Source organism: Leucoraja erinacea, chromosome 3, assembly GCF_028641065.1.
Source record: "Leucoraja erinacea ecotype New England chromosome 3, Leri_hhj_1, whole genome shotgun sequence".
Classification (NCBI taxonomy): domain Eukaryota; kingdom Metazoa; phylum Chordata; class Chondrichthyes; order Rajiformes; family Rajidae; genus Leucoraja; species Leucoraja erinaceus.
This window is the reverse complement of record NC_073379.1, coordinates 22,727,471-22,741,506: the sequence shown is the minus strand read 5'-3', so window position 1 is coordinate 22,741,506 and position 14,036 is coordinate 22,727,471. Positions and strand designations below refer to the sequence as shown.

General features: G+C 48.4%; 1 protein-coding gene across 4 annotated transcripts in view; it reads right to left on the bottom strand.

Annotated features, from left to right (window-relative positions):
* Positions 1-8,543, bottom strand: part of rnf4 (ring finger protein 4) — a 38,901-nt gene extending 30,358 nt beyond the window's left edge. The window contains exon 1 of one of the 4 annotated variants that reach the window (XM_055632270.1): positions 8,433-8,543. In XM_055632270.1, coding sequence (XP_055488245.1) covers positions 8,433-8,435 — 3 coding nt within the window. In that variant the 5' untranslated portion in view covers positions 8,436-8,543. Of the gene's footprint in view, positions 1-8,335 lie in introns of all 4 variants that reach the window. The other 3 variants (XM_055632269.1, XM_055632271.1, XM_055632268.1) reach the window with 3 other exon arrangements.
* Positions 8,544-14,036: the final 5,493 nt, after the last annotated feature.

The window sequence follows — 14,036 nt, the reverse complement described above, 5'->3', positions numbered from 1 at the left end:
CCAGATGGTACGTCCACGCCGCGCCTGCGGCGAGAAGCTCCTCAGACCACGGCTTCAGGATGTTATCGGCCGCGGGCTGGCGGTCGGAGCTCTTCTCCGGCGATCCCTGGCGAGGGGTCCCAGGCTCCAAACGCCAATCCCGTGGCAAGAAGCTCCGCTGACCGCGACTTCAGGCTGTAACAGTCCGTGGGCCAGCGATTGGAGCACTCCCGTCTGGCGACCTTGACAAGGGCTCGCCTGCTCCGCGATAAAAAAGTCCACGCTGCGCCCGCTGCTGAAACTCCGGGCCCGACTCCGGGAAAAGCCGCTCCAATCCATGATGTTAGGCCGCGAGGGAGATGGAAAAAGTTGCCTTTCCGTGGAGGAGGCAACCGAAAGCACCCCCCCCCCCCCCCCCCCCCCCCCCCCCCCCCCCCCACCGCATATGGACACACTAAAAAAAATACAAAAAAGTAGAAATGACGAACACGCCGCTGGCAGGGCAGCCGACTCGCAGCGCCCACACCGACAGACAAAGACTGGGAAGTGATAGGTGGTTACAGGTAGGTGGTGGGTTGATGGGCAGATGGTTGGATAAAGGCAAAAGATCAGTCACAATCACAACAGCCTCCTCTTTTCAATCCTTATATTCCCCAAGTACAAGAAATATATGTGACAATTTTAAATAACTAGTTTCTTTCGGTTGGAAAGTCTATTCAAGTTATCAAAACTTTAAACCTTAAATTAGTTACATTTTCTTTTCAGCAATGAAAACAATTCCCGTCTTTTATGTATCAATCTCTCAATGGAGCATCCAACATTATATGATTTCCTAACAATTGGACCAGTGTAGTTTAGCGATACAGCCTGGAAACAGGCATTTCGGCCCACCGAGTACACGCCAACCAACATGCATGTAAATGTAATGTAGAGTACACGTCAACCCAACATGCATGTAAATGTAATGTAGAGTACACGCCAACCAACATGTATATACAATGTATTGCACATGAACAAATGACCTTTGCACATCATATTCCTATTATTAAACACAAACCTTTTGCCTCTGGAGGAAAAACTGCCATTATGCTGGTCAGCTCTGAAGTTAGCAAATTGTCTCACCCCTCACTCGGATTTTTGCTATCTTTTCATGAATATATATTCATTTTCTTATTTAGTCTTCAAAATACCATTTCACGCTTGCGCACATTAACGGGTGAATTTACTGCCTTTCTGCTCATTCCTTATTTAATATTTTTTAAAACAACATCCCTTTAACTGTTTTGCCAAAGGACAAATCATTGACATCAACACTCAACAAAAAAACAGACCTGGCACCCCCGAGCCAACAATCCACTTGGAAAACTTCTGCAAACCAAGCAACATTCATTGCACTAACTTGATTTCCTGTCCATCAAATAATCTCCTACTCACAATGTTGACTGTTGAAACATTTCTGATTCTGTTTGCTGGTGCAATCTTATGTTTATGTAGAGTTTTAGAGCACAGAAATAGTCCACCAAATTCACGCCAGCCACCAAGAACTCATCTATTCTAATTTCACTTACTGGCACTTGGTCTGTGCCTTGGTGATTCAAGTGGACATCTTGTACTATGACCCGAAACGTCACCCATTCCTCTCCAAAGATGCTGCCTGTCTCGCTGAGTTACTCCAGAGCTTTGTGTCTATCGTTTGTAATACTTGATTGTTGTGAATGTCGAGCTGCTCAGGCAGTGCATCCAGCTTCCAATCACTCCAAGGATGAAAATAAACCATCCTTGGATCCCCTTTAAACTTTTGGTTCCTTACCCCAAACCTGTGCCCTCTTGTTTTAGGCATCTCTGCTCTGGGGTAAAGTCTCCTGCCCTCTACCCTATCTATGCCCCTCTTTACTTTGTACATCTCAACCACCTGTTTCGTTTAGCTCGGAGATGCAGTGTGGAAACAGGCCTTTCAGCCCACTGAGTTTGTGCCGAACAGCGATCACCTGTCCGCTAGTTCTATCCTACACATTGGGGACAATTTACTGAAGGCAATTAACCTACAAACCTGAACGTCTTTAGAGTGTGGGAGGAAACCGGAGCACCCAGAGAAAACGCACGCGGTCACAGGGAGAATGTACCAACTCTGCACAGACAGCATCCGTAATCAGAATCAAACCCAGATCTCTGGCGCTGTAAGACAGCAACTCCACCGCTGCACCATTGTACTGCCCTTTAATGCTAACTTATGCTCCAGAGAAAACAAACCCAGCCCATCCAATCTCTCCTCATAACTGAAACAATGCATCCCAGACAATATCCTGCGGAATCTCCTCTCTTTAGTTTAGAGTTGCAGCGTGGAAACAGGCCCTTCGGCCCACCGGGTCCGTGCCCGCCAGCGATCCCCGCATATTAACACTCACCAACACACACAAGGTACGATTTTCATATTTACCAAGCCAATTTACCTACAAACCTGTACGTCTTTTGAGTGTGGGAGGAAATCGAAGATCTCAGAGAAAAACCAGGCAGGTCACGGGAAGAACGTACAAACTCCATGCAGGCATCAGCTGTAGTCGGGTGCAAACCCGGGTCGCCGGCGCTGCAAGGCAACAACTCTACCGCTGCTCCATCCGAACCACCCTCAGTCCAATTGTGTCCTTCCTACAGTGCAGCCACCAGAGCTACACATGGTATTCGAGCTATGGCTCAGCTAATGTTTTGGAAAGTACACAAAAATGCTGGAGAAACTCAGAGAGTGCAGCAGCATCTATGGAGCGAAGGAAATAGGCAACGTTTCGGGCCAAAACCCTTCTTCAGACTGATAGGGGTGGGGGGGGGGGGGGGGACGAGAAGAAAGGAAAAAGGAGGAGGAGCCCGAAAGCTGAGGGATGGGAGGAGACAGCCCGAGGGCTGAGGAAGGGGAGGAGACAGCAAGGACTAACAAAATTGGGAGAATTCAATGTTTATGCCCCCAGGATGCAGACACCCCAAGCGGAATATGAGGTGCTGTTCCTCCAATTTCCTGTGTTTTGGAAAGTTAGGCCATAATTTCCCCCCTTTAACATTCTATGCCCTGGCTGATGAAAGCAGCGATTCCATTTGCCTTCCTCACCAACTTATAATTGTATACCAAGATATACCTTACCATAAGATGTAGCAGATTTAGGCCACAGTAATTACCAGAAAGAGTCTGGAAAAGAGGAACAGATTTGACCTTTATCCCTGTCCAAGTACAAGCAATTTGATCAGAGATGATCTTTGCATCTATTTATATAAAATGTAAATAATTGATTTTATTCTTGGAATTTTCAATTCAGCCAACTTCGGTAGGCAGAACAAAAAATAAATATTTTGTTGTTTAAATGGATGGAAAAACCATAATCTGCTGCAGAATGGATCTGTGCCTTCGTACAGGAACCACAAGAACTGCAAGAGCATGGAGTCCATCGATAAGCCAGTATCAGAGCATTGGTGAAGCACACCTGGAGTACACGTACCACGGGTCACCTTATTTAAGGAGAGATGCACTCGCATGGGAAGCGGTTCAGAGAAGCTTCACTCGGGTTTTGAGGAATGATTGAACAAGCTGAGAAATCTTCACTTCAGTGAAGAAAGAGATAATCGCGAAAGATCCAGAAGGTAGGTGCTGAGAAATATTCTCCTCGCGAGGGAATCCAAAACTACATGGCCTCGAGTCAGATTTGTCCAGCACAGAAGTTGGCCCTTAGAAGGCTGAGGAAGTTTGGCATGTCCCGAACAACTCTTTGCAACTTCTACAGAGGAGCCATGGATAGCATTTTATCAGGATGGATCACAGCACGGTTTGGGAACAACTCCATCCAAGACCGCAAGAAATTGCAGAATTGTAGGCACCCAGACCATCACACAAACCAACCTCCCATCCATTGACTCCATTTAATACTTCACGCTGCCTTGACAAGGCCACCAGCATAATCAAGGACGAGTCTCACCCCATCAGGCAAAACGTACAGAAGTGTTAAAACGTACACCTGCAGACTCAGGGACAGTTTCTTCCCAGCTGTTACCAGGCAACTGAACCATCCCAACACCAACTAGAGCAGCATCTATCTCATTAGAGACGCTCAGGCTATCTATAATCACACTATACTGGACATTATCTTATGGAGCTTATGGGCCCGTAACACTACATTGTACAAAGAATAGATAAAGCAAGAAATATGGGATCATGTAAGAAGGATGCTGCAACAATAGGAAATGGAATTATCATCAAAATGAGACAAGTCAAATTAGCAAAGGTGGTTTTCCACGATGGCTTATTCAAGCAAAACGTTGGGAAACCGATGCATGGATAGGAAAGGTTGAGGGGGATATGGACCAAATGTAGGAAAATTGAATTAGCTTAGACGGGGCATCTTGGTGAGCATGGCTGGAGTTGGGCTGAAGGGGCAGTTTGTGTGCTGTGTGACTATGCATATGCAGCAAAGAGCTTTAAAAGTAGCCGGAGCCATGAAAGGCATCCTCCCATGCAGAAGCCGAGGAGAAAGAAAGGAATTGGGACTAACTGTTACTGCTCTTACGTATGGTTAACATCGGATTGAGTTGGGCTGAATGAGCTGTTGTCCTGCTGAATGACTATGACTGTAGTTTTCTTATTGTTTTTAGACATTTTCTTAAAGCTGCACTAGTTCCTAACCTAGACTCAAGGTGATCACATTACATGTAAACAAGGACTTACAGCAAATTAATATTTTCTTTCAGAACTATTTTCTATGGAGGATACACATTAACGACATGCTCAATTTTCCTGTGGCAATCCTACTCAATAATAGTACAAGGCTTAAAAGTCAAATATTGGAGCAGTAGAAACAATCACAAACATTGTTTTAGTAAACCAGACATAATCAATGCCAATTTCCAACCCTGACAATGATATTGTTAAAAAATGACAAACTTCAGCACAATGACAAAACAAAATCCAATGGCTTAAAATGTTAATTTCATCAAATGCAGGTTAAATAAAAGTTTTATTTTTAGCTTTAAAGTGAGAGGGGCAAAGGTCAAAGAAGTTGTGTAGGGGCAAGTCCCCCCCCCCCCCCCCCCCACAGTGAGTAGTAGGTGGCTGGAACATGCTGCCAGGGGTGCTGGAGGTAGGTACGACAGAGGTGTTAAAGAACCTTTTAACTGGGCACATGGATATTTAGGGTTACGTTTATTATCGTCACGTTTACCGAGGTACAGTGAAAAGCTTTGTTTTGCATGTTGTCCAAGAATATCTGATATACCGTACAGAGATAGGAGTTTAAACTTATGTACAATTCTGCCACTTATAATATTTGAGTGTCGGAGCAAGTCGGCTGAGCAGAGGGGGACAGGAAGTTAGTGGTTGTGCATGTTGGTACAAGTGACATAGGTAGAAAAAGGGATGATGTCCTGCAAAATGATTTAGAGGGAGTTAGGAAAAAGCTTGAAAGGCAGGACCTCCAGGTTAGTGATCTCTGGATTACTCCAGGTGCCATGTGCTACCAGAGGAAGCTAGAGAAGAAATTAGAAAATTAGAAATTAGAAAAATAGGTGCAGGAGTAGGCCAATTGGCCATTCAATTCAATATCTATATCGCTAAGTCTCTGTTCTTGACCGCTTTTGGCCTTCTGTGCTGCGATTTCCGAGAGAACGCCGTCACCTACGGTCGTCATTTTTGGCCACCCTGCTCAGAGCCCCTCTCCGCCGCATTGAAAACATCCAGTAAATTGGCCTCCACTGCCTTCTGTGGCAGAGAATTCCACCGATTCACAACTGTGTGCAGAATGTTTTTCTCATCTTCGTCCTAAATGGCCTACCCCTTATTCTTAAACTGTGACCCCTGGTTCTAGACTCTCTCAACATCAGAAACATTTTTCCTGCATCTAGCCCGTCCAATCCTTTAATTTATTTTAAATATCTTTCTATAAGATCCCCTCTCATCTTAAATTCAAGTGAACACAAGCCCTGTCGACCCATTCTTTCAGCATATGTCAGTCCTGCCATCCCAGGAATTAACCTGGGGAACCTAGCTGCACTCCCTCAATAGCAATAATGTCTTTCCTCAAAGTAGGAGGCCAAAATTGCACACAATATTCCAGGTGTGGTCCACCAGAACCCTCTGTACAACTGCAGTAGGACCTCCTTGCTCCAAAACTCAAATCCTCTCGCAATAAAAGCCGACATGCCATTAGGTTTCTTCACTGCCTGCTGTACCAGCATGCTTACTTTCAGTGACTGATGTACAAGCACACCCAGGTCTCGTTGCATCTCCCCTTTTCCTAATCTGACACCATTCAGATAACAATCTGCCTTCCAGTTCTTGCCACCAAAGTGGATAACATCACATTTATCCATATTATACTGCATCTGCCCACTCACCCAACCTATCTAAGTCACCCTGCAGCATCATCATGGACTCATCACAGCTCACACTGGCACCCAACTTTGTGTCATCTGCAAACATGGAAATGTCACATTTAATTCCCTCGTCTAAATCATTATATATTGTAAATAACCGGGGTCCCAGCACCGAGCCTTGCGACACCTCTCTAGTCACTTCATGTCTGCCAACCAATTCTCTATCCATGTCAATGCCCTACCCCCAATACCATTTGCTCTAATTTTACACACTGACCTCTTATATGGGATCATGTCAAAGGCTCAAGAAGGAACTGCAGATGCTGGAAGATCGAAGGTACACAAAATCCTGGGTCTCCTCCATTGCCAGAGTGAGCAACACCGGAAATTGGAGGAACAGCGCCTCGTATTCCGCCTGGGCAGCTTGCATCCTGATGGCATGAATGTTGAATTCTCCCAATTTTGCTAACCCTTGACGTCTCCTCCCCTTCCTTAACCCTCGAGCGGTCTCCTCCCATCCCCCCGCCCTCTGGCTCCTCCTCCTCCCCTCCCACCCCCCATCAGTCTGAAGAAGGATTTTGGCCCGAAACGTAGCCTATTTTCTTCGCTCCATAGATGCTGCTGCACCCGCTGAGTTTCTCCAGCAATTCTGTGTACCTTCATGTCAAAGGCTTTTTGAAAGTCTCGATACACATCCATTGGCTCTGCTTATCCATTCTACTTGTTACATCCTCAAAACAATCCAGAAGATTAGTCAAGCATGATTTCCCCTCCATAAATCCATGCTGAGTTTGACCGATCCTATCAAATTGCAGGTGCCCTGGCTGAGATATGCGAATCATCGTTAGACAAGGGTTCAGTGCTGGAAGACTGAAGGAACTCTAATGTTGTGCATCTATTTAAGAGAGGCTGCAAGGAAAAGTCCGGGAACTATAGACCAGTGAGCGCAACATCCTTGGTAGGCACGTGGGTAGCTTGGACTGGTGTAATGGGGCATCTAGTCAGCGTGGGCAAGTTGAACCAATGGGCCTGTTCCTGTGCTGTGTGACTACATGGATATGCAGAGAATGGAAGAATATGGATCACTTGCAGGCAGAGGAGATTAATTTAGCTTGGCACCATGTTTGATGCAGACTTCAGACGATGGGCCTATTTCTGAGCTGTATTGTTCTATGTTGTAGCAACAGTTAATCTGAATGTGTGGAAATAAATTGTTTAGTATTTTCAGTAGTTTTTTTGTTAATATCAATGATTAAACCTCAGTTAGCATTACCCACTTTTGTGCGTGCAACAACAAGAAGTCGAAGCATAGCAGCGTAGCCGGGACAGTAGGGCAGGGAGACATGGGACAACATTGCAGACAGTGTCTGACCCATCATTGCAGCCAGACACAATCTAGGGCCAGGGCAGTAACGCAGACAGACACACTCCAGGACCGGGTCAACAATACAGACAGCCACACTCTAGGGCCAGGTCAGTAATACAGACAGACCCTAGGTCGGAGCAGTATTGCAGACACAACACCCCCTCATGACCGGGGTAGTAGTGCAGACACACACTCACCCCAGGGCCTGTGCAACTCTGACACACACACACAGCATATACCCGGGGCAGCAGCGCAGACAGACCCAGACCCGGGACAGCGATACAGACAGAGCCAGACCGGGAGCAACAGTGCAGTCAGACACAGACCCAGACTCGAGGCAATTCAGACAGATACATACTTGTACCAGAGCCTGGGCAACGATACAAACCGAGCCAGACCCGGGGCAGGGGTACAGACAGACCCGGGGCAGGGGTACAGACAGTCCCGGGGTACAGACAGACCCGGGGCAGGGGCACAGACAGACAGACCCGGGGCAGGGGTACAGACAGACCCGGGGCACAGACAGACAGACCCGGGGTACAGACCGACCCGTCCAGGCCCGGAGCCGGCGCCGCTTCACCAGGCCCCGGCCTGCCGAGAGACTCGACTCGACCCGCCGGGTAACAACACCCATCCCGCGCTCACCCGCCAAACCGGCCGGAGCCGTTTTACCATCGACGCGCGAACGGACCAATTGGTGACGCGAGCAGGTAGCGGGAGACGGAGAATGAAATGTAGTCACCATTGGGCTGAGAGGACGCGGCCTGGCAGCCTCCGGCCGAGGGGGCAGGGGGGGGAAGGGCGACGCCTGACGTCATCACGCCGCTGGTCCCGCCCCACTCGCTGCCCATTGGTGCCGACCGACTCCGAAGGGCGGCAGTTGATTGGGCGATAGCTGTGCCCGTCACCCGGCAGCCGGCGGTGGGCGGGGTCAGCGGAAGGTCACCCGGGGGCCGAAGCAGTCCGCACTACAACTCCCAGCAGGCAGCGCGGGGTAGCGATGACGTCAGGCGAGGACCAAGGCGGGGGAGGAGCTGCAACGTCCGTGATGCTGCAGGAGGCGTGGGTTTATTTTTGTAGTGAAACAAGAAGGAAACGTCCATGGCCGTGGGGGGTGCGATGGGTGCGGCCGCACCCCCCTAACACCTTTTTTTCCAGAGTAAATAAAAAATCCAGAGTGAAAAAATATATTAAAAAATGGGGGCGCAATATTTTTTTATTCTACACTAGGACAGAGGGAGCCTTGCCTTTGGGCTCCTTGGCCCTCTTGCAGCCGTACAGCCACTGGATGACCCTGGCGTTGTGCTTGAGGACCCAGAGGGCAGACGCTTGTCTTCCCCCAGGGCGGCTCGTTGCAACTATCGCTGCTCGCTCTCCGAGTCTGGGCAGCTCGCGCTGCAAAACTTGAGGCCAAGAAGGCGGCGTCGGTGGCAAACTTCTCCCTGGTCAGGTTCTCCATCACCTCGGGCTCGAGTCCGCACTGCTCGAGGAAACTGTCCAAGCCCGAGCAGGCGCTGGAGATGCGGCAGCTGAGGTTGGAGTGCAAGCGCCGCAATCCACCTTCACCAACCCGCTGCTTGAGCGGCTCCTTGGGGCAACCTGCTGCTGCTTCTCGGGGCGCTGCAGGCGTGGTTACTTATGCACCTTGGGGTGGCGGCGGGGCGGGGGGGGGGGGGGGGGGGGAGGAGAGGAGAGAGGCCGGGGAGAGGAGAGTAGGGGGGGGAGATGAGGAGGAGGGCAGGGGAGAGAAATGTGAGGGAGGGGGAGGGGGGGGGGGGAGGGGGAGAGGGAGAGGAGAGGAGAGAGAGGGGGGGGGGGGGGGGGACCAGAGGACTAGCGGGGAGCGGACGTCACTAAAAAAGAATAATAATAATAATAATATATTTTATTGTCATTGCACGTCAGTGCAACGAGATTTAGTATGCAGCTCCAACCGATGAAAAAGAAAAGTACAATAAATAAATAAGCTGTGTGTCGTGACCATCCGAGGGAGACAGTCCAGGGGGGGTGGGGGGCACTCAGCAGGACCAGTTCAGAGCCGCTATAACTCTTGGAATAAAGTTGTTTCTGAGTCTGGATGTTCGGGCGTAGAAGGCCTTGTAACGTCTGTCGGAGGGAAGTAGTTCAAACAGTCCGTTACAAGGGTGTGAGGAGTCTTTATGGATGCTGACAGCCTTCCTGAGGCACCGTGTGTGGTAGGTGCCCGCCAAGGCTGGTAGCTCTGTCCCAATGATCCTCTGCGCTCTGTGGACGACCCGCTGAAGAACTCTCCTCTCCGCATCCGTGCAGCTGAGATACCACACAGAGATGCCATATGTTAATATGCTCTCTGTGGTGCAGCGGTAGAACGTTGTCAGCAGCTGTTGGGGCAGACCAGTCTTTTTTAATGTCCTCAGGAAGAACAGTCGTTGCTGTGCCTTCTTGACCAGCGCAGCGGTGTTGGTGGACCATGTGAGGTCCTCAGAAATGTGAGTGCCCAGAAACTTAAAGCTGGACAATCTCTCCACACTTTCCCCGTAAATGGAGATTGGGGCGTATTCTCCATTATTGAACCGTCTGAAGTCAATAATCAGCTCCTTGGTCTTGGAGGTGTTTAGTGACAAGTTATTACGTGTGCACCAGTCCGCCAGGTTCTGCACCTCCGCCCTGTATTTTGTTTCATCACCGTTGTTGATCAGCCCAATCACTGTTGTGTTGTCTGCAAACTTCACGATGGTGTTGGTGTCGAATGCAGGAACACAGTCGTGAGTGAAGAGGGAGTAGAGCATGGGGCTTAGCACAGGTGATGACACGCAAGACGGCGCAGACTTCAAAGTTTGTCAGGTTTTTGAAGATTTTCATTAATAACTCGAGAAATAAAGCATGAAAATTTAAGATAAGGCGATTTTGGACCAGGGGGAAAATCTCTATCGGAATATGTAAAAATTTTACCTTTAGCATGTCATTTATTCGAGAAGATGTGATTTTACAGAAACAAACACACACATGAACAAACAAACTCACAAAGAAATGCACACACATCCAAGATCAGACTTTTAATAGTTACTAGGCCAGGGTGTGGTTGCGGGGGGAAGGGAGTGGCCTGTGCCATCACACACACACTAACCACCCCCCCCCCACTACACATACACACACAGACACTAACTACCCCACACACGCATAGCTCCCCAACTCGCAGGCGCATCTAGAGAGGGAGAAGGAGGGGGGGGGGGGGGGAAGGGGAGATAGAGAGAGAGAGAGGGAGAGAGAGAGGGAGAGAGGGAGAGGGGGGGGGGGGGGGAGAGAGGGTGGGAGATTGGAAGAGGTGGATAGGGAGAAGGGGGAGATGAGAAGAGAAAGGGGGAGAGAGGGGGGAAGGCCCGGGCCGAGTCGAGGGGGGCAGAGAAGGGGGGGGGGAGGGGAGAGAAGGCCTAGGCCGAACCGAGGGGGGGGTGAGGGAGAAAGAGGGGGTAGAGAGAGAGTCGAGAAGAGAGAGTGGGGTGGGGAGAGAGAGGGAGGGGGGAGAGAGAGGGAGGGGGGGGGGAAGAGAGAGTGGAGTGGAGGAAGGGGGGGGGCCGGGTCGAGGGGGGGGGAGAGAGAGGAGGGGGGGGGGGGGGGGGGGGGCTGAGAGAGAGGGGGGGGGGAGGGGGGGAGGCCCGGGCTGGCCGACGGGTGGGGGGGGCGAGGGGGGGGGGGGGAAGAGAGAGGGGGTGGGGGAGAGAGGGGAGGGGGGATAGACTCGACTCGAGGCGCGAGCGAGCAATTGTCGACCAAAGGAGCGCCGTTTGGGCCGACGCAGTCTTCAGTCGACAGCGATTTTTGAACAACGGGGGGAGGAGGGAGGGGTGGGTGGTGACGTCAGTCGCAGCGTGAGCAGCGTGAGCAGCACGAGCAGCGTGAGCAGCGTGAGCAGCACGAGCAGACGCCAGGCAGGCAGGTCCATCGTTACGTCATCAGCGAAAAACAGCCGTTTTGATTTCAAAGTTTGATCGGATTTGTGAACATTTTTATTAATAACTCAAGAAATAAAGCACAACATCTTCATGTAAGCCGTTTTCAGACTCCGGGGGGTACATCTCTACCAGAATATGTAAAAATGTTCCCGTTTCCAAAAATCCAGTTTCTGTGTAATACGCTCTATTGCATTTATGTGAGAATACCGATTTCCCCAACAAGATTTTTCAGCCATCGAAATACGGAAATGCTCGGTGAAACTTGGCAGCTCTTTAATTATTCACAATCACACTGTGTTTGAGAATTCAAAATGTGATTTGTGATCTTGTTTATGAGTCATTATGGAACTAGAATGTGTTATAATACTATTACAGTAAAATAGGTTAGTTTGAAAGCAATAGATAATACGCAATAGGTGCAAGAGTAGGCCATTTGGTCCTTCGAGCCAGCACCGCCATTCAATGTGATCATGGCTGATCATCCCCAATCAGTACCCCGTTTCTCTGCCTTCTCCCCATATCCCCTGACTCCGCTATTTTTAAGTGCCCTATCTAACTCTCTCTTGAAAGCATCCAGAGAACCTGCCTTCAACCCGAGGCAGAGAATTCCACAGACTCACCATTCTCTGTGAGAAAAAGTGTTTCCTCGTCTCCATTCTAAATGGCTTATTCCTTATTCCTGAACTGTGGCCCCTGGTTCTGGACTCCCCCAACATCGGGAACATGTTTCCTGCCTCTAGCATATCCAAGCCCTTAACAATCTCATTTGTTTCAATGAGATTCCCTCTCATCCTTCTAAACTCCAGCGTGTACAAGCCCAGCTGCTCCATTCTCTCAGCATATGACAGTCCTGAAAGTGATCATAGTAATGCAAATGCACCATTTAGTTTTACCTCAATTTTCATGACTGAAATTTAAGTCAAACTAAATGTTGTATTCACATCACTTCTCCATGTTGAAATTGATGTAATGTGAAGTTGTTATGTCAGGAGGACCATTAAATGTGCACTGAACACACTAACGCAGTCTAACAGTAACAGGCAATCAAATCAACACACAAAACATTTTCTAAATAAAGGTTTTCTTTACTGCAAAAATGTACAGTATTTTATTTGCAGTTTTTGCGTCTAAAATTTGGTGCAAAAATGCTCCAAAATAAAGCTCAGAATGCACCAGAGAGCATCTAAAACCCCAGAGCTTCCAGTGCCCTTAAGCGGGTCCTGGACCCCGGCTACGAGGGACTTTGTACTTCGCGCTTGTGATGTGCACTGCGTGTACATTATTTCACGTAAAATTTTTGTAATCCTCTCATGCCACCCCCCTTTTTGAAAAGCTTCGTACGGGCCTGAACATCATCTATTTCTTCTCTCCAGAGATGCTGCCTGTCTCACTGAGTTACTCCAGCTTTCTGTGTCTATCTACAGTGAAACACTGCGCTTTATCTCAAATTAGATCATATTCTACATGAATTCAGCGGATCCGATGCAGCGTCGTAGCTGGGTGGCCTGGATGCTGTGGTGCAGGGACAAATGCATGGTACATGGACAATTGCATGAACATGTGCATGGTACATGGACAGGTGTATGGTACATAGTTCAGGTGTATGGCATAGTTCAGATGCACGGACAGGTACAGAGACAGGTGCATGGTGTAGGGACAGGTGCATGAACATGTGCATGGTACATCGACCGGTGCAGGGACAAGTGGATCTGCTATAGGGAGGTTGCTAAAGGGACCTGTGACCAGTACTGTTGCCATGCGACGCCAACTGTCGTACACGCGGTGAATGTCAGGTATGCATTTACTATGGTTGCCAGCAGAGCCGGTCCTTCTTCTGTCCCAGAAAAAGAAAAAATTTCTGAAGCTAAATTTATAATTTAAAAAATTGCAAACCATATGTGGGTTTTGAATTGCATTTTACTCAGATGCAGGCCAAGGAATGGCATAATTGTTAGCTGTTAATTGGACATAATCAACCTCAGCAAATATCTTTGAAAGGGTGTGGGTGTTTAAGCTGTCAGGACATTTTATTATTTGCCAAAATATACATCTCAATAGCATAATGATAGAAAACTTACTTTTCCACACACCACTCGTAAGTCTGGAGATTTTTTTAAATTTAGCTTCAGAAGTGTTTTCTTTTTGAATGTAAAAACCCACTTGAGAACCACGGGCGATTTTAAAATTTTACAGCCAGATTTATCACTTCTGAAACTTTTTAGATACCAAAGGAATCAAGAAAAAACACAAATAATGACTTATGGGCCTGTCCCACTGCGGTGACCTAATTCACGAGTTTAGAAGAGTTTGCCCTCGACTCATACTCGTAGCATGGTCGACACAAGGTCCTAGGAGGTCTTTGTACAATACAATACAATACAATACAATTTTATTTGTCATTTGAACCTCTTTGA